We start from the raw sequence: 20,084 nt of genomic DNA, 5'->3' as shown, positions 1-20,084 counted from the left end.
GGAACTCTCTCTCTTCTTGCAGCTTCTGTAGATACACAATGCTTGGGAATTCCTGGGTTTTGCTCTCCCACAGTTTCCTTTCTCACCTTGGGATCAAGTTGGGAAATACACGCTTTGTTCAGGGTTGTTGCTACACTCAATGTGGTCTGCAGCTTGCCAGAAGTTTGGTTTTGAGTTGAGACTTTTGCTGTACAAAACACCTTCTAAGCATCGACCTGGGCATTTTGGCTGTTGCTGTTGCCTATTTTAACTCTCTGGTGATGTGTACCCAGGGTGATCAGGGAAGAGCAGGTGTTCCAGGAGATATTGGCTTCCAAGGAGACAAGGTAATTGTTTTTCTTTTCTCCATCATTCTTTTCCCCTTCCATAGCAGTGGCCACCAGTTTTCCCAGTTCATCCACCAGGAGCTGGAATTAGCTGCATCCTGCTGTCAGGTTCCCCTGCTTGGATAGCTCCCATTTGGGGTATGCTGTGCCTTTCTAAAATCCATGTCAGAATACGGATTTTGTAGTCACTCATAGTAAAAGCAGTTCTGCAGGGCTCTATCTGTAGGGGATATGTCTTCTAGCAGAGATTGGAAGTGATGGGATTGATGGGGATGTGTGTGAATGTGTGTGGTCCAGCGGCTGCAGACTCAGGAGATTTTGTCTGCTCAGTGCAGCAACTTAAACCCTGACCCAGGGAAGCACTTAATGCTCTGTATAACTTCTGATCAAATGACTTCTCCCCTGTGACTTAATGTGATACTGACTGTGGCTGACAAATGTTGCACACAACCCTGCGCTGGAGCCTGTGTGGCTCTGAGCCACAGCCAACTGCAGCAGCTCGTGTTCTTTGGGGCTAAATTCGGGGCTGTCTTCAGAAACATCTCACTGACATTAGTGCAGCTGTCCCAGCTCCATGCAGGGCTGAGTCCAGCCTTTAGGAGATGCTCCTCATTCTGCAGCAAAGCTGGAGCCTGGGGAATTGGAATTTTTTTTTGATGCCTCATTGTGTTCTGAAAAAATGTGTCTCTCTCAGGGCAGCCAGGGCTTGCCTGGGGTCCCTGGGGCACGAGGGAAGGCAGGGCCCCTGGTAAGTAACCAAGTACCTTCTGCTTCCTCATCTCCCTTTCCAAAGGTTCCATGCCCAGCTGGAAAGACAGCTTGGCAGGGGTGTTCTGTTGTGAACAGGAAACCTGACAGCCAGGAGCCAGCTCACTTTTCCCCATGTTTTTCTGATTTCTGCAGGGAAAAGTCGGTGACAAGGGACCAGTTGGGTTTCCAGGACCACCTGGCCCTGAGGTATGTCCCACCACCTCCTTCTCACATCCTTCCAGCCCAGGGCTTCACTTCCCTGCTGGGATAAGATGGCACATAAGTGGTGATGGGGGAGAAGGGCTCAAGATGGGTTCATGACCCATTCTACTTCTCATGGTTTCCTGGTTTTTTCCTTCCCCTTTTTTGTCATAGATAAAATGGAGGAGTTTTTTTTCAGTTTTTCCCCCTCAAAACACCATTTAAAGCAGAAAATCCTCTTACTTCCCTTACCAAAAAACAGTCACAATGACACCTTAGATGCAGGCTGAGCTTCCCCCATCACTGCATCATTTTTCTCCTTCCTAAGTGACCAGACAAGGTCTGTAAGATGCCAGAGAGCCACTTGCAGCACAACTGATGGTCAGCTTTCCCCTCAGCAGCGTTGTGGCATTTCCCAGGGGTCTGGAAGGGCTCTCAGCTGAGTGCTGCCACTGAGCAATCTATTCCTCTTTGTTGCTATTGGAAATAAGCGTGGATTCCTTTGTTTCCTCCTCGATGGATGGGTGGCTGGGTGGGGAGGAACCATGCCAGGATGACAGCAGCTAATGAGGGTGTCAGCACCTTTCCTAATTCCTCTCCTGCTTCCCTCTGCCACCGAGGCTGCAGCTCCTTCCTCGAAGCACAGAGGTTATGCGCTGACTCACAAAGATTAATGAGAACCCCAATCGCTGCTTTTAGCTGTGTGATGACAGGGAGGCCCTCACTGCAATAAATCTTGTAAGATGGACCTGAAGGGAGTTGCTGGGAGAGGCTGCTCTTCCATCAAACCCTTGGGGTGCTCCATCGTGTCCTCCCGAAGCCGTGGTGGCCCCCACACGGACGCTGCCAGCGTGTAACACATCTTGTCCCTCAGCCTTGAACTCAACCCCTCACAGAGCCTGACACTGCCTGCAGAATCCCACCTGTGCACCCTGACTCTTCCTCATTTTCTCCAGGGCTTCCCAGGTGACATTGGCCCACCAGGAGAAAACGGTCCCGAAGGTCTGAAGGTGAGTGGAGCAGAGACTGCAGCTCCGTGTGGGGTTGGAAGCAGCCAGGGAAAACAAAGTAGTGGGAAGGGGGGAAGAGAGAAACCTCAGGAGATTCCTAAAGATTGTCCTGGCCAGCATCTCAGCTTGGTCTGTTTGGCTTGAGGTCCCTCCAAGTGCAGCGTTTTCTTTTCTTCAGATTTTTTTTTTTCTGCAACAAAATTGACATTGGATAATGTCCCATGGCTGTGAAAGAGACTTTCTCATTTTAATTGCCCTTCTGAGCTTATGTTTCTATTTTCTGACTATCTTTTCCTTTGGCTCTTTCTCAGGGAAAGCCAGGAGCACGAGGTTTACCTGGGCCAAGAGGACTGCCTGGACAAGAGGTGAGTATCCTAAGCTGAAAAGAGGTTTGATTTAAAGAACAATGCTGAATTTTGTAAATTAATGCGTGGTGAAATGGTGTCCGTGGTTTAAAATGCTCTGGTCCCTCTGAATCTGGAAGCAGATGCTTACACTGAGTGATCAGAGACCTGCAGAAGAGGAGCTTCCTCTAAACTGTGTGATCTCCAAGTCCTGTGATCTCTGTTTCCAGTCACTGCTGGCATCTGCTGACCCTAAATTCTGCCTTGGCTTTTCTTTTAAAGCCTGTTCTCCCACCCCCAGATGGGTGTTGGAGCCCTTTTCCCTGCACATCCCCTTGCACAGACATGCCCTGGCCTGGCTTTTGCTTTCTTCTCCTTTTAAGTGTGCTCCTTTTCCACCATGAGACCTTCAGACTCTGCTCTCTCACACAGAGAAACATCCCTCTGTAAAAAGAGAAGGAAATGGGAATTGCTGCTCTGCAGAAATTCATTTTTCCAGCACCTCAGAGCTTGCAGCTTTCACTCCCCACTTCACCTCAGAACCTGAAACATCATTCCACTTGCAGTCATTAAGAAGGGAACACTTGTCATTGATTTAATTGTCCTGGATCTGAAAATACATTATGGGAGCAGCAGAGAATGTCTGGGTTCCCTGTTTATCCTGTTGTAACTCCAGTGACATTGGTGTAATTTCCTCTCACTCAGGCCAGTGTAAGCTATTTGTCCAGAGTCACGAGACATTGTGTAAATAATACTGAGCACATGCATGGGTAGGAGCTCGTTTTAATAGCACTAATAATTCTTAACTTTTTCTGGGAACTCTTCTGCTTGTTCTCTAAATGGGATTAATGCAAATTAGCTCATTTATTTGCAGTGAAATAGGAAAAAAAATATTCCAGCCAAAATACAAAGGGAATCGAAGCCCTGCATTCCAGGTTCAGGCAGGCGTGACCAAGCTGCCTTCAATTTACTCTGGTTAGTGAGTGTAAAAGTAAACCCAAAGACATGGACATGGAGTTTGGTGCAAGCTGTGCTGAAGGACTTTGAGTGTGCAGCAGAGCACAGCACTGTGCTCCTACCACCACAGTCACCCAGGGCACTGGGTCAGGGCTCTGAATTACATCTCACTGGAAATGTGGCGTATTGTGGGTGGCTTGTCTGAGCCCTTGGAGCTGGGTTCCTGACCCCCAATCCCACCCTCAGCCTGTCAGTGCCCCTTCATTACCACGGCTGACCACCGAAACGAGAGCGGCCAGGCTGTGGCTGCCAAGGGCGCTTTTAATTTCTCTCTTGGCAGTTGGTTTTAAACACTTGAGATAATTTTTGTGAAGCTTAATTGAAGGTCTCTTAGAAACTGTAGATCTGATCCTATCACATTAGAAATTGGTGTGGAGCCAAGGGAAAGGACCGAGTCCAATTGCTGTGTGAGATTTTGTGATAGCTCCATCCTGCAGCATGTGTAGTCCCAGCTGAAAGCAAAAGGGAAACGTTCATACAGTTGCCAAATGGTTCTGTGGGAAATTTTGGAACATGCTTTTTTGGGGGGAAGGGAGAGGAATGGGGGGAAGAAAGAAAAAGGGAACTCTATAGCATTCACATCCCTGCCAAATCAAAAGAAGCAGAGTTAAGACAGCACGTCCAGGGTACCCTAGTGGCCAAATCCAGCCCATCATAGACCAAATCAGCTGGTGTCGCCTTGGTTAAATTTTGGATGGCTTTTACTGGCAGGACTTGACTTGAGATCTTTTTTTCTTGAGAAAGCTCAGAGGCTGTTTTAAGATAGAGAAGGGCTCAGCTGTTCAAATGTGACAGCTGAGCACACAGCCTGTGTTTAACTGCTGGTCACACTGCAGGCGTTTCATTCCTGCTACGTGGTGAGTCCAAATTTTGTCACTACTTCACCTTTTATTTTAATTTCTTTTCACCTCAGGGAGATGAAGGACCCTTAGGACCACCAGGAGTCCCTGGTCCAGAGGTAGGTTTCAGTTATTACCAGCTCTGATGACCTTGCAATGGAATTGTAATTAATTTCTCATAAAGCTTCAACCCTCCTGGTTTGGGAAGTTAATCTGCCCTGCTATGAATAATTGTCTTGTCCAGGGCTTGATTGATTGCTTGATCCAGGATGGCTGAAAGTCCAGGAAGTGTCTTCCACCGGGTGTTGAGTTTATGACTTGCCTAAAGTCTCAAACCTTGAAAAACTCTCTAATGTTTAAACAGTTCATCCTCAAGATAAATGGCTTTGATTGGAAACCATCTCCATAACCAGCCCTTGTGTTTCTTCCTTGATTTATAGTATTTTTCAATGAGTAGAGGAAAAAGAAAGAAAAAAGACTGGGCAGTCAGAGAGAGTCCTTTTGCCCTTTGTGATCTATCACAGAAACACAGTTAGAAGAAGCAAAAAGAATATTGTCATATCTGTGAGCTTGCCAGCTCAGGATTTTGCAATGGGTTTCTGCAGAATTGTCACCTCAGGATAGTAAAATATCCCAAAATTGGTAACAGATAGATCAGAAAATGAATGTTATATCTTTATCTTTTATTTTATAAGCATGTAAGCTGCACCTGTGACCACAGCAGCTGCAAGCTTTTGATGTTTATGGTTTTTCCATGTATTTCAGGGTCGATCTGGTCGGAAGGGATTTCCAGGAACACCTGGTCCCAACGGTCCAAAGGTAAGAAAAGAGCTTGTTCCTGATCAGGGAAGCACTGGGTAGAAGGGAAGAAAGGAAGAGGGAAATATCTTTCCTCACCTTTACCACTCTCCCAAGTATTCATTCCAGAGAGAACAAGAGAACTGAGGGTCCCTCTTTTTCTCAGAATTTTGGGGTCTTAGCTTCTGTTTCTTTCTTCAAAAAGAATGATGGTGCATTTCTTAAGCCATTATAAACAAATGTGTTCCTCTTTTGATATTAACCAACTTCTCCCTCCATCATCATCTCATTTTCCATCACTTTTCCATGGTTTTGTTCTAAAACAATGCACATCATTCCTATCTTTGCTGCCTAATTATCAGCAGGAGCCATCCCAGGGCAATGCACTCCACAAACCCACACTCGAAAGGAAAGAGAAAACCCAACAAAAACAACCTCTTCAAACAGTAAATAGCAAAAATATGGTCTGGCAGCATATCTGGAGTATCTGCCTACTGAGAAAATACAGCTGCTGTCCTGGAGACACTGGTGAGCCTGTGATGGCCCATCCAGGGGCACTCCGACTGCCTCCACACACTGCCACAGCTGCCCTTATCCCTGGTGGCTTTGAAACCCTTCTCCTTCTGCTTTCTCCTTCACCCCTCATCGTTTTCATGTTCTGATCTCCTTCCTGCACTGGGATTTATCTCATGTAAGTTCTCACTGTGGTTTTCCTGTGGGTGCTCCATGTGACAGTAACGTGAGCCTCTCTGAGCATTGCCTGGGAATAGTTGGGTTTTCTTTTCTTCTTATGCTTTGTAAAACTTTGGGATAAAGTCACCAGGACTGGGCTGGATCTGTGACACGGGGCAGTAGATATCTTATGTTTCAATGTGGTTCTCTGAAGGATATTTTACTACAGCAGGACCAGCTTTTGGGGCGTTTCGCTCCAGAACTGCAAGTGTTTGCTCCATGTTTGTGTCAATAGTGTTTCCTACTTTGGATTATCCTCCAAGTCACAATTGGTTTTGTAAGATGTTATTTCTCACAGATTTTCCCCGATTCACACTTTGCAGCCCAAATAATGGGTGTACAAAGAGCCACGTTGTGCTCAGGGCCTGGCTGGCAGTGCCAAGTAACCCTTGTGCCTTTGTCTCCTTGTCCTGCAGGGTGAGCCAGGAAACCGTGGCCGACCAGGGAAAGTTGGTGAGCAGGTAAATTCCTTATTTTCCTTGTCCCCTTGATGTGATCTCCTCTGTACAACACGTCCTGGGTGCCCAGAGTGCAGGCAGAGAGCAGTGTCCAAGGAGTTCTGGCCACCTCAAAGCTGCCCACGGCCCTGGTGCTCCAGGTTCCAGGCTTTACCAATGTGGTTTTTAAGGACAGGATTCTCTGCTTTGGGTGCTATGTTGCTTTTGCTTCCCCTAAATTTTCTGGGGAGTAGAGGAGATAGCAGCTGAAGAAACCAAATGCTGGGGAAGAGAAACACTGAGCTGCATTTCATTGTAATTCCACAGAGAACATTCTGCTGGCATAACCCAGGACATGCATTATCCCTGTAGGCTTTGGGGGAACCACAGGCATCAAGGAGAAAGCAGCAATTGTTCCCACATCTCTGTCATTGAAACCAACAAACTTGTCCACCAACAACCCTGAAAGTGAAACCACAGGCCCTCCAATGTACTCTGTGTGTTCCTGCACCACCACACTGAGCAGGCTGTGGCAGCTGGCCCTGGTGCTGTGGGTGTTGCTTCTCACCACTGCTGTCCTTCCCAACACTTTCCCTGCTGGGGTCAGCATGCTTGGTCTGCTTTGGTTTAGCTTGTCAGCCTCTCTGGCTCTTCTTTACCCTGTGTGCAACAGCCAGGGGTCACTTCCACCAAGGGTTTCTGACCAAACAAGTCCAAAAAAGTCAAGGTGATCCTTTTCAGTACCAGCAGTCTGATACCAGCCTCACTATCTATCAAAGGTGGTTACTTCTGTTTGGAAATTAGAGCCATTTCTGTGTTATGGTTGTTAATTTGCTCCATGAAGAGCAAAGGAGCAAAGCTATTCGTCACATCTGAGTTTTACTTGCAGCTTTATCAGGCTCTGCATGATCTCAGGCAATACTTTCCAGTGCTTTGTGCCTCAGCTTCCCCTCCTGTGGAAGGTGTGAGACAGCCCTGAGCAGAGCTTAGCCCAGTGCCTCCTGTTCTAAAGTGGCACCTGTGGATACTGTTAAAAATGAATATTCAGAAGTGCTTTGAGATCCTTAACCAGACATTGTCCTTGAAGGGCAATGCATCATTAGGATTATTATTCTTTAACTTCCCTCAGGACTGACCTTGGATGAGAACTGTAGGCACTGCTCATCGAAAAGAAAACACAGCTGGCCTCTGCTGACACTGAAACCAGCACAGTGGTAGGAAAGCTGCCTGTGTTATTCTTAGTCAATTAGTCTCTCTCTAGAAATATCACGCAGAAAATTTCCATTTCTGAGCCAGTCAAGTCATTAGAACAAAAATGTTTCACCAGACTAACGAGAAATAACCTCCTCTCCCATCACACCTCCACTGAACGATGCTGGACCGTTGGGGTTTCCTTCCTCCCTCCACTTAAACTTCAGCAGCTGCTGTTTGGGCCAGGTTGGTTTTTTGCAGGGCCCTGAGAGGATGGGCTCAGGCCCTTGCCACTGAAGACACCATCACCTCACCCTGTTTTCTCTTATGGAGACCTTGATGTTTTCTATTCCACAGTAAGGGTGGTCACACTTCTCAATCCTGCTGCTCTGCCCCACAAATGGGTTCTCTCAGAGGAGAAAATCTCAGCATAACAGCACGAGAAGAGATCAGCCATTCATCTCACTGGAGATTTCTTCCCTTTCTTAGGGACATCTGTTTAGGAAAACGTGAGTTTCTGTGGGTTTCCAGTGATACTTGAGCTCTCATTGAAAAATGAGGTTTTAAGCCACAGGGCAGTCCCTGATGCGTTGTTTTTCCATTGCAAGGACACAGACTGGGGAAGATCATTCATGAGATGCTTGTTGTCTCCATGTGCTGGAAGGATTCCAGCTGCAGGGTGCCCCAGTACCCTGGAAATGTGTGGGTTAACCCTTCCTTGCCTGCAAATGGAGTCAGAAGGATACAAAGAGGAATAGGGGGCCTCAGGCCAGGGAAGCCACCAACCTTCCTGTCCCAGAGCTGGGAATGCACAGCCGGAGAATGTCACCAAAATGTCCATGCTGAAGGTCAGAGAGCCCTGTGGGAGAAGCAACAGGAAGGTTCTGCCATCCCAGGGAGCCCCTGCTTAGCACTAGAAAATCCCAGTGAAGAGTTGTGCCAGCTGAAAGAGGCTTCAATTGATTTATGTCCTTAATGGGACTGGGGAGGTCCTGCCATAGCAGGAGCAGCTGTTTGAGTCCCTTCCCCTGTACAAGAAGTGACAGCCCTGCTCACTCATGGAGCTGTGTCAGGGTCAGCCACAGACCCTTCCCTCCGTGCTGGGAAGGACAGCCAAGGCCCCTTGAAGGTCTCTTGTCCTTTAAGGTCAAAGTATGTTGTCTCAATATCAGCATTCTGAGATAATTTGTCAAAGGACACCAGCACCATCTCCTTTGTGTCTTTCTCCTTCCAGAGGAGAGGGTCTGTAATGTCAGGTTTGCAGGTGGGGAGGTCCTGATTGTCTTGTCCAAGGTCAAGAGGGTCACCAAGGATGGAGCAGGGAACTGCACTGGTGTTTCCCACAAGTTAACGCTGCTCCTTTCCAACCCATTTACCTTCTCCTCCAGGGCATCTCTGACCTCCAGACATCTCCATCAGGGATTTTCAGGCACCGTGGTGTCCACAGCCTCTTTGATATGACACTGTGTTGGGAGCCCAACACGGGCGCAGGGCAGGGCTGAGCCTGGCGCACTGGGGGTTAAACCACATGGCTGTTCTTTGCGGGTCAGAGCGTCCTCCTTTAAACTGTGATATTTACTGTTTTACTTTCCCTTTCTTTCATCTGAATGGGAGGATTGTACATTTACTCCCTCCCATCCTTTGTCCCTGGTTTGTTTTGTTTTGAGTTCTAGCGAACCAGTAAAACAGAAAGGCCGTGATCGGTTCCCGCTGGGAGCGACTAGCGGTCCCGTCCCTGGGAGACCCTGCTCACGCTGGGCTCGCCGGCCGCTTGTTTCTCTCAAATGGGCTATGATTTATGCAAGGCTTCATTGCTGACTTGCTCTCCGTTGATGGAGCCAAGAGGGGGGGCTTAATTATGACAGGGCTGGACAATAAATGGGGAAAGCGAGACAGGAGTTAGGAATTACAACCCACCAGTCCCCCCTCCTTTCCTTCCCCCCACCCCCCCCCAAGCCCCCAGCAACTTTTTAACAATCTCCATCCCTTTTCCGCCATGGCCTTGGCTGGGGAATACAGCAGACTGAATCATGAGCGACATGCTGAACTCCCGTCTAATATAAATGTTTTACATTCTTTCCTCTATAGTGTGGGCCTTTATCCGGGCAGCCAGCGCTGCTGGGACTTCACGTGCATCATTACACACACTGCCCGGAGCCGTGTTTGATGCAGGCCCTCTTTTCAACCCTGGGAACCTGAGAAAAATATGTTGTGCCACAGCCATTTCAGTGTAATGACCACCATTCATGTCTGCTTTGATTAAATATTTGCCACTGGCAGCTCTTCTGGTTCTTAAAACCTAAATCTTTCTGCCTTAAAACCTAAATCTCCTTGCCTTTAGTGTCTATCCTATTTTGGCCAGTGAAGAACATCATTACCCAATCTCCCCATGTTTTTTCTTATACTCCTGATAATTTACTGAGATTTACTTGGCGTAGACATATCTATCTCGGTTTGTGTCTGCTTGCAGACACAGCAATGTTGGTTAATTTAGCCCAGAGCAGACAGTGCTGGCTGCAAACACTGCAGAGCTACTGTGCTGGAAGCTACAAGGTCCCTGCTCTGCATCTCACGTTCACACCAAGGGACTGTCCTCTCACGTGGGGAGCAGTGACATCTTCCCCTGTGCTGTACCACAATGCACCAGCACAGACAGAATTTTCCCTGGGTTTGGGCTGAAATGTTGGCTGTGCTCCCCTTCCATCCCAAAGTTGATGTGTGCAGCAGGACCAGTGTTGGTGTTCCAGCAGGTTTCTGCACAAGCTGCCAAAACAAGCAGCACATCTGAGGGGGTCTCAGGGGGGCACTGAGGGCTCTTGGTGTGCTCAGATCCCTGCAAATCCCTCTGGGAAGCACCACCAGTACACCTGGCTTCAGGACCTGGATTCCTGAGAGGCTTTTGAGGGTGGAAGCTGATGCTGCCATGGACGGTGGGTCTGAAGATTGACCTTCAAGCCTGAGCTTGGATATGCAGCACCCCTTGGAAGGCATTTTGAAACAGTTTTGTTCTGAATGGGATCAACACTTGCTGCAGAGCAGGGATCCCTCTTCTTCAGGGACTGGCCTAAGGAACCAGAAATTTCTTAAAGAGCATATTCACAGGAGAAAGAGAAAGAGTTCTATGGTTTTCCAAGAAATTGGAAATGAACAAGAGATGTACTTTCTTGCTTTATTGTCTATTTTTGCCTAGCAGTGCATTTCCCTGATGCATCTCATTGCTTTGCATTCTCTGCTATAACATTTGCCTTCTTCATGGCCTTGGGCTGTTGGAAGAATTTGGAAACTGGATGCAGTTGTGTACCTGCACTTGTGTCTACTTGAGAGGACAATTGATCAGCAGCCTTCAGCAATGCCACCCAGTGGCAACCTTGCATAGGCAGATGTTGCAGAGTTTTCTGCTCTCCCATTGATTCCTGCACTGGGCAATCTGTGCCGAGTCCAGCTCTGTCTCCGGGGTGTCTGGTCCGGGCAGCCTGGCCACGATGACACTCTTGTGCTCCAGGACTGCCTCAGCTTCAGACACAAAGGCCATTTCAAAACAAAGAACATTTCAGAAAGGCTGGTGACACCCTGCAGGACAGTGGAGCTTCTCTTTTTGTAGCTGTCATCCCATGGCTAATGGGTGTTTCCATCATGGCACAGAGGAGACCGAGCACTGGCAGTGGCTGAGGGGATGGTCCCTTGCATCTCCAGAGCCAGAAACCACTGGAGCTGTAGGGAGGTTGCTGTATCTTAATTCTCAGGCATCTTTGCTTGAGATTGCATCTGTTTCCATCTTCCTAATTAGAAGCAGTTCTGTTTGCCTCTTCGTTATCCCAAACGTTGTTAAACCCTGAGCTTAGACTGGAGGTTTGTTCCAAGATGGTTTCTGAGTAGTGTGCAAGATCCACTGCCCTGCTGGCCTCTCTGGCTGCAGGAACCTTTATTTCCTCCTGGCATCCCACCAGCATGACACTATCCAGGGCAAAATTAGTCTGCACAAAGGGCTGAGGCAGCTTGGATTAACCCAGAGGAAGCTTACCCAGTCCAGCCACTAAAATGATGGTAAGTCTGTTTCTGTGCAACCCAGGAGCTCCTGCTGCAGATCTCCTGGGGAAGCTGTTTGGGGAAAAGCTCACAGAACAAAGCCACACTGTGGACTCGGCCTCTCTTCCTCCACTCATCCACTCTGCTGTGTGTTGTGGTTCTTGCAGATCCTCGTGCTGCTGTTCCAGCTGGCTCCTAAAGCAGAACCAGCTGTGGAGTTAGACATTCCCATGGCCGGGAGCAACTCCGTCCGCTCTGGTAGCCAGTAGGAATTACTGAGCATTATACGAGGGATGCTGTGCTATTGCAACCAGCAAGGTGGACCAAAGGAACTGTTTACTTTCTCAGCAAATGAAAACTGAAAATTAGTTGTGCTCTCCTCTTTCCTCAGGGTCTAATGGGTTTCATTGGTCCGGTGGGGGAGCCTGGAATAGCAGGAGAAAAGGTAGGATTGCGATGAAATGGTGGTTGTAATTTTTGCAGGATGGGGAGGCTGAGGCGGGAGAAGGGTTGTGGAGATTTAAGTTGACATGTGAGTGCAACACCCAGCTGGGAATGAAGCACGTCCAGGGTGTCTGAGCTAGACTAGGACCAGGCCAAAATCATCCATTTCTTATTCAGGAATTAACATGTGCTGCCCTCCAGGGAGATGCTGTCAAATATTCTTTGAAAAATTAACTTTCCTCATTCATAATGTGCCAGGCAGTTTGTATTTAACAGTCAGCTCTGTTTTTTATGGGAATGAGGGATCCATCAGCCCTGTGTTGCTGGTCATGGGAGGAGTCCATGGGATTGAGGTTACAGATTTCTGTAGAGGTGTGCTCTGGTTGCCAGGGGGGGTCATGCTGGACCAGGGCTGAGCCTGCATTGAACAGGAGGTCTCAGAAATTTCTCAGGTGCACAAGAGTGCAGTCACCCATCTGAGCAAAGGCTCATCCAAATATTTCCCTTCTTATCTGGTGAGGACCTTCCCATCTGACTGCCCCTGGTTGCTTTGGGCACACTCAGGGCTGGTGCCCTCTTGTGTACAATACAGACACAAACCTCTTCCAGGGGAATAAAAAGGGCTTTATTTCACATAAAAATGTAAAAGGACGTTAATTTGTTTTCTATTAGAGTGTAAACTTTTATTCAGAGGCAGCTCCCAAAGACAAATCATCTGTGTCACTCATTGTATCTCGCTCGCACGCTGCTGGTTTTCATTGGTGGTTTAATTATTCACAGTGCAGCCATAAAGATAGTGAAGAGCATAAAACGATGCATTCCATACATCAGTGCTCTCTTTCTCACTTTTATTGCCTCAAGCCCTGTCCTGTGGGTAATGATGTAAAGACTCTGTGACAGTTATACTGTGTTTGCTGCAGATCCATTTTATCGTCTGTCCACAGCAGCCTTTCCATCCTGTGGGCCCCAGTGGGGCAGTAGCAGAACCAATCTCAGTCCAAGCTGTCAAGGCCCTAAAGAACTAAAAGGAATGACATGATGTGGGCTGCATTTTAGAGAAGGAAAACAGAGGAATAAAGAGTCTGTGATGTGTCCAGGGTGGTTACACAGAAAATTGGTGCCTGAGTGAGCTGTCTCATTGGCAGCTGCAGCCCTGAATTGAATGAAGAATAAGGCATTTGCCATGCAGGAGACATGGGAAGATCTTTTTCTCTATTCCATTAAGTTCACATCTGCCCCTGTGCCTTCTGTGCCAAAGCCTTGACCACTTGAGGTATCCTCAGCTTCCAGATCAGCTCTGTAATGTGATGTTACATCAGTGTCAAGGCAAACCCGGGCTGTCCTTTGAAAATCTGCCCTTGGAGATCCTCAGCACAGCTGGGATTTCCATCAGGCTTCTCTACCAGGACAAACTTAGGGATGACAGAAATAGCTATCATCAAATCAAAACCTCAACCAGGCCTCCAGTTGGCATAGTATCCTACAGCTTACTACGCTCTTGTGAGCTAAATGAAGTGGGAAATATGCTTCCATTAGACATAGCTGAGTCAGCAATCTCCATCCTGAGAGCTGCAAAACTTAAGACTGAAGCCAGTAGAATCCAAAGATTATCAAAGAGAACAATACAGTTAATACACACTTAATAAAATCCATCCATTCAGGGAGAAAAGAATCCGTACATTGGTTTACAAGGGCCAACTGGTGACAACACAAACTCTGGGGTTTGTTTTTAATAAGCTCCTTAGAGCCCAGAAGGAATTTCCCCTTACGCTTTTTGCTGTTGGAAGGTAGGACAGATTTTGGGTGTAAACTAATTGGCAGCAATTGCTAAATCCTCCTTCCTCATCCCCCTGAGCATACAAACCTAACACACCTAATTCCCAGTGCACCCCTGGGGCCAGAGGGAGACTACAGACAATTGTGTGGGAATTGCCACCATCTCCCAAAGGAGATGTGTCCCAAAGGAGATGTGTCCTAAAGGAGATGTGTCCCAAAGTAGCTGTGTCCTAAAGGAGATGTGTCCTAAAGGAACTGTGTCCCAAAGGAGATGTATCCCAAAGGAGTTGTGTCCCAAAGGAGATGTGTCCCAAAGGAGCTGTGTCCCAAAGGAGATGTGTCCCAAAGGAGATGTGTCCCAAAGGAGCTGTGTCCCAAAGGAGATGTGTCCCAAAGGAGATGTGTCCCAAAGGAGATGTGTCCCAAAGGAGATGTGTCCCAAAGGAGATGTGTCCTAAAGGAGATGTGTCCCAAAGGAGCTGTGTCCCAAAGGAGATGTGTCCTAAAGGAGATGTGTCCCAAAGGAGATGTGTCCCAAAGGAGATGTGTCCTAAAGGAGATGTGTCCCAAAGGAGATGTGTCCCATTACTAAAGCCACACCTTCATGTCACCCTCACATCAACAGGTTGTGGTGGTGCTCCTCGGGGCTTAACCATTTTGTCTTCTGCCTTTGGGTCAAAGATGTATTCATGGCAAGTGAGATGGTCTGCATGAGGGGATAAAGAAGACTTTTGTGGTGAATAAGCAATGTTTTAGTACATAAAGCTTTTCAACCACTTGTTTTAGAAGGAATTCTACCTTTAAGGTGGGCTGAGGAGTCATCCAGCTCCAAGCCCCTCATAAATCATACCTCCAGGTCATTGTTGCTGGCACTGTGGTCTCAGCATGAGCCACAGGACAGGCAGTTCCCCCAAAACACCCACAGTTTCCTCTGAAAGCACCAGGCAGCACCTCTGGTTTCTTCCACCTTGATTCCGTGCTCTCAGCAGGGCCTCTAAATGCGTGGCTCTGAAATTGCCAGCACACGTAGGGATTGTGATACTGCAGAACAGGCATGTCGTGCCTTGTGTGGGAAGGGCTGGAGATTTCCTTGGGTTCAGTCCTAGCACTGTTTGGAATTGAGGGTGATGTGCCTGTTTCCTTCACACCTTGGTGGTTTTGGTGGCAAGAGTAAAGTCCCCTCTCTTGGGATGTGGAGGATTAGTTAATTCCTGCAATCCTTCCCTACTCTGATGAGAGGGATGGAAAGAGAGTAATACTGGAAGCATTTCTGGTAGAAAGCTGACGGCATAGACATGAATTGGTGATTTTTTTTAGTTGTTTCATTGCTCTGGATCACTCTTCCCTATGCACCTGTCTCTCTCCAGGGTGACCGTGGCTCAGTGGGACCCCCAGGCCCTCCAGGAGTCAAGGGGTCGATGGTAAGGAGTAAGTCTGCATTCTCTCACTCTTGCTGCTGCCTCTGTCACTGTCCTAGCCAAGGGTGCAGCTTCTCCTGGTCTTTCAGTTTCATGGCAACAGCTGCAATTTCTTCCCATGTCTGTGGGGATGGGAATGGGCATTTGACTGGGTGGATACTGAGGTGTAGCCTGTCCCCAGAAGTTGAGTCCAGCAGTTTCTCCTTCAGTTTTGAGGTGTGTTCTGTGGCTCCATCAGCTGAAGGACTGCCTGTTCCCAAGCATCCTGGCTCTGGAACACACAGTGCCCACCAACAAGGATCTGTCCAAGCTGCCCAGAGCAGCTGGAAGTGCAGGGTGCTTGGGCAGCACAGTCACTGTGCCTTGCTGTGCGCTGCCTTTCAGGGATCTACATTTAGGAATTTAACAGTGGGGACCTCAGCTGGATCTTGTCTTGCTCTGACACTCGTTTCCTGTCTACCATAGTACAAGACCCAAAGATATATTTTCATATTACTTCAGCCCATTCTCTTCTATGCTGTTCAGAAAATCTTGCTGCTGATGTTGCTGGCCGGGTTGGAGCTGGGGTAGTGACAGCCTGGCCATTTCCTTCTGCCCCTGAGCAGAATTTTACCCTGAAAACATCAGATCTGCCTGACCTTGCAAGCAACCAACAATGCCATTTTCCCTGTCTTCCCACTTGGAGGAAGAAGGTCTGTGCAGTTTGTGGATATTCACAGCAGGCATGTTCTTCTTCCTTCCCTTTTAGGGGCACCCTGGGATGCCAGGAGGAGTGGGTTTTCCTGGGATCCCTGGACCAACAGTAAGTAAAGGCTATCATCACCTTGTAATACCACACCCTGGGCATTCATGGGCTAAGTCAAGCAAATATATTCCAGTTTATTTGAGTTTGATATGAACAAGAGATATGGGGAAAGGGATGGGACATGGGTGGGAGCAACATGGAAAGAGACACAGGAAAAGAACAGTGCTTAATTCAAAAAGCTGTAGCCCATTTCCCTAAGGAGGGATGCAGAAGTCGCCATCCAGCCTCAATCTTTTAGCAGGACACAAGCTCCCTAGTTCAAAATTGTTGTGGGCTGGGAATGGTTGGCAGTGTGGTGATCACACCACGTGATACAGTGATGCATCACAGTCATTTATCACATTTATCACATTTATCACAGTGACCACGTCATGCAGTGTGACTGTCTTGCGTGGTCAAAGCCCTGCTGGCATGAGAGGAGCAGCAGAGCAGCTCCCCCAGACAGTCCCTCCATCTGGACAGGCTCATCTGGCACACTGCAGCTGTGGCTGGAGCATGCAATTGCCATGGAGGCAGATTTTAGCCTGGCTCCAGTTTCCCACAGATGTTCTTTAGATGTAGTTTGGGCTCTCCCAGCAGCACAAGTGTTGCTGGAGCCAACAAAAAGGCAGCCCTGGGTGGGTGCAGGGAATGGATTTTGCTCAGTGTGTGAATTCCCACAGTGCTGGTAATTGAGAGGAAGAGCACAGCAGTGAAATGCCTGGGAAGTGCCAAAGGTGTGGCCTCCAAACCAGGGTCAACTCTGCCACTGCCAGGAGCTCAAGGATGCTCTGGGTGCACTGGCTGCAGGCAGCTGCTGGCTGGGCACAGACTGTGCAGTGAGTGGAGGTGAGGAAAAGAGGAAATCTGAGGTGAAGCAGCACTCATGGTGACCCATCTCTGCCTGGAGAGCAGCAACGTGGCACCAGCCAGGTCCTTACAGTAAAAGCAGCATGATGCCACCCACAGCCCCCAGCCCTGAGCTGCTCTGTGACCCCTCATGGCAGCACTTGCTGTTGACAGAAGCCAAGGGGGGCAGCTGGATATCTGTAGATGAATTTTTAGCAACTTCCATCATGTTAGCTGCTCCCTGAGTTGGGGACAGCTGGAGCAGTGGGCTCCCTCCTGCTCCGGGCCTGTGAGCACCCATGGCCAAGGCAGTTTCTGTGACAGAGAGCTCCAGCCCTGAGCACCATCCCTGCACCACTAAATGTACCTTCAATCAAAGCCAAATTTTGTCTGTCTTCACTGGGCCATAACAATAGCATGAGCTGAGGCATCAGATCCAGGTGGAGATACCAAAACCTCTCAGCAAGGCTCTGGGAGCTGAGCCGGTCCCTGGGTCCTTCCGCTTCCTTCAGTTCCCTCTTCTCCTGCAGGCAAATAACAAATTCGTCCAAGCAAAATGTTTGCTCCACAACTGCATTTTAAAAAGTCGTAATTCAATAAGCCAAACTTCCCCACAGAGCCAGTAAATCAAATAATCTCCTAATATCAAATCCCCACTCATTAACTCCAGCTGTTTTTCCACCAAACATTCCTTATTTGCCTTTCAAGCCAGACCTGAGGCATGCAACTGTTGTTTGTCCTAAACTGTTAAAATCTTTGAATGAGCCTTAGCAGTGATGGCTGATTAATTCAACAAAGGATGACTGGAAGTGGGAAGCAAAGTCAATGGTAGGAAACTTTGCCCTTGGTTTCAGCTTTCTGAGGCATGTGAATTCCTTTTTCCTCTTCTTACCATTATGCTGCATCTTTTCTGTTAATATACAGTTTTGAAAATAATGTGTATATATAGGAATATTAAAGGCCATGTATCTTCTCCTAAACAGTTCATTGAAATTCCAGCAGGGTATCTAGCTGTTCCCTCAATATTTGCCATCATGAATGTTTCTGTCCTTGTGTTTCCATAAGCTATCTGGGACAGGCTGAGACTTCCAGGGATTCCAAATTCCAACTAAGGACTTCATTTCAGTCCATGGTTATCATCAAAATCTCTATAAAACAGGCATCTGACACATCCACTGCCTGTGCCAGTCATTGCTATCCTCACTACCAAAACTGAGATGTGCTGTGATCACAAATGCAGTTACAGTCAGCTGACTTCTCCATACTGAGAACAGCTCAGCATTTGTATCCTGAACTTACATGCCATGCACAAAAGCAAAATCTTCATAAATGGCAGCTGTAGGAGCAGTAGGAAGATCACAGTCCAATTCTCCTCTGATCCATGGTGGAGTTTGCAGGGCTGACAGTTGGTAAAAGCTATTAATATGTAAACAGCCAAATTTGATGTGGGATGTTTGAGAGAGCAAGGAGTGAATGTGTCATTTTGAGGTTTTCTCTTCTGACAGCAGAAAGGCACTAACTTTAAATATCAGGTTTAAAAGCTGTGATACAGAACTACATCATGTTAAATAAATACATCCCTTTTTTTCTACTCTGATAAATATTTTAGCAGGGAAAAAACCTGGTTTTCTGCATTTTCTGTATGCACATTAATGAATCATGTGTGTACAAATCCAGATTAAAAGAAAACCTGAAGTCTTTCTGTAATTTAAAGAACAGGATCATCCACAACACCAACAGTTCACATTAAATTAATATCTGTCTGCCAGTATCAATATTTATGCAGCATTAACAGGGCAACAGTTATTTTAAGATAGTATTTAGCTGAAAAGATCAAACTTGGATACCAAAGATGAGGTGTCTGATTTTGTATTTGGACATCTAAAAACCAGATCCTGATTATTATTATTTTTGAACAGATGCTGAGCAACAGCTGCTTTTAATAGATTCAGAGGATTCTGGATGTTCAACTTCTCTTCACATCACACCACTGACACAGATAACAGGCTGCAGGTCATTAAGCATACAAACCTCAGCCAGGATCTTTGGCCTAAATGTTCACAATCCAAAGACAATCCATGACTTTAAAAAAAAAAAAACCACCATTTATAGTCAAGTTAAAATGGTGATGTTTTTAGCAAGTGTTTAATGAATCAATCTGCTGGTCAAGGGTCTGCATCTGAGGCCCCTGCAGATGACACAGGAATTTAGGGTCTTACCAAGGCTTCTGCCTTCCTCATTTTGTTTCCTTTTTCCCCTTGCAGGGTCCGGCAGGAGCCCGTGGTGCGCCAGGGGTCCGAGGGATGAAAGGCCGCAGGGTAAGCGCTCTCCATGAGCTTTCATCCCTCTCCTCTTCCAGACATTGGAAAAACAATCTGGAGGTCTAGTCTGGGGGTGTGAAGATGAGTAGAAGTTGGGCAGCACCTCCACATTTCTGCTGCACATAAAGGCTGTGAGGTCCTTGAAACAAATCTTAGCAGGGAAGTGACTGCAAAGGATGTGTGAGGGCAGAGCGGTGTCCAGAGTACAGGTTATCATGGAAGTGGTCCAGCCTGTCTTTTCCAACTAGCTGCCATGTCAAAACACAGTTTATGGATGCTTCTGGTGAGAATGATGAAGATTTAATTGCCTGAAGGTATAGATGGGCTGTGGGAAAGGGTGCAGGTAGAAAACCAGAAAAGGTGCCTTCATTGCTATAGGAGAAAAAATAGCTGGGATATGAAGTGTTGTGATATAACCAGAGGCAGATGAAGGAGGAAAGGGTATGTCATGACATAGAATTAAGAGACCAGGCTGACAGAAATGGAGCTGGGCTGTTCTACCCATGTGTTCCCCTCCAGTCCCACAGGATTGTCACAGGCAGGGCTCCACAGGCATGTGAGGAAAGTGTGCTTTGCATTGTCAGTAGATCAAATTATAAGCATGTCCTTTGCCTTTCTAAGGATTTTTCCAGCCCTGATTTTATGTGTACATACCTCAACAGAGCCACCCTGTAAGCACAGGCACCCTCACCCAGCCTGGCACCACTGGCAGTGCTATCAGTTCCCATTTCCCCCAACAAAGAGCTCTCAGACACTCAGAGTCAGTTCTTGTGTGGCTCTCCCCACCCAGTTTGGGTGACAGCCGACAGGACAGTGACCTC

At 47.5% G+C, this 20,084-nt stretch overlaps 1 protein-coding gene across 1 annotated transcript in view; it reads left to right on the top strand.

The window, feature by feature from the left end:
* LOC131586732 (collagen alpha-1(XXVII) chain-like) overlaps nucleotides 1–20,084 on the top strand; it is a 138,013-nt gene that overhangs the window by 71,452 nt on the left and 46,477 nt on the right. Inside the window, exons 17-28 of the mRNA XM_058853891.1 lie at nucleotides 273–326; nucleotides 1,021–1,074; nucleotides 1,230–1,283; nucleotides 2,234–2,287; nucleotides 2,599–2,652; nucleotides 4,562–4,606; nucleotides 5,253–5,306; nucleotides 6,434–6,478; nucleotides 12,063–12,116; nucleotides 15,259–15,312; nucleotides 16,058–16,111; nucleotides 19,207–19,260. Of these exons, the coding sequence (XP_058709874.1) occupies nucleotides 273–326; nucleotides 1,021–1,074; nucleotides 1,230–1,283; nucleotides 2,234–2,287; nucleotides 2,599–2,652; nucleotides 4,562–4,606; nucleotides 5,253–5,306; nucleotides 6,434–6,478; nucleotides 12,063–12,116; nucleotides 15,259–15,312; nucleotides 16,058–16,111; nucleotides 19,207–19,260 (630 nt within the window). The remainder of the gene's footprint in view (nucleotides 1–272; nucleotides 327–1,020; nucleotides 1,075–1,229; nucleotides 1,284–2,233; nucleotides 2,288–2,598; nucleotides 2,653–4,561; nucleotides 4,607–5,252; nucleotides 5,307–6,433; nucleotides 6,479–12,062; nucleotides 12,117–15,258; nucleotides 15,313–16,057; nucleotides 16,112–19,206; nucleotides 19,261–20,084) is intronic.

Source organism: Poecile atricapillus, chromosome 20 (genome assembly GCF_030490865.1).
Source record: "Poecile atricapillus isolate bPoeAtr1 chromosome 20, bPoeAtr1.hap1, whole genome shotgun sequence".
Lineage (NCBI taxonomy): Eukaryota > Metazoa > Chordata > Aves > Passeriformes > Paridae > Poecile > Poecile atricapillus.
This window is presented reverse-complemented; position numbering and strand designations above follow the sequence as displayed.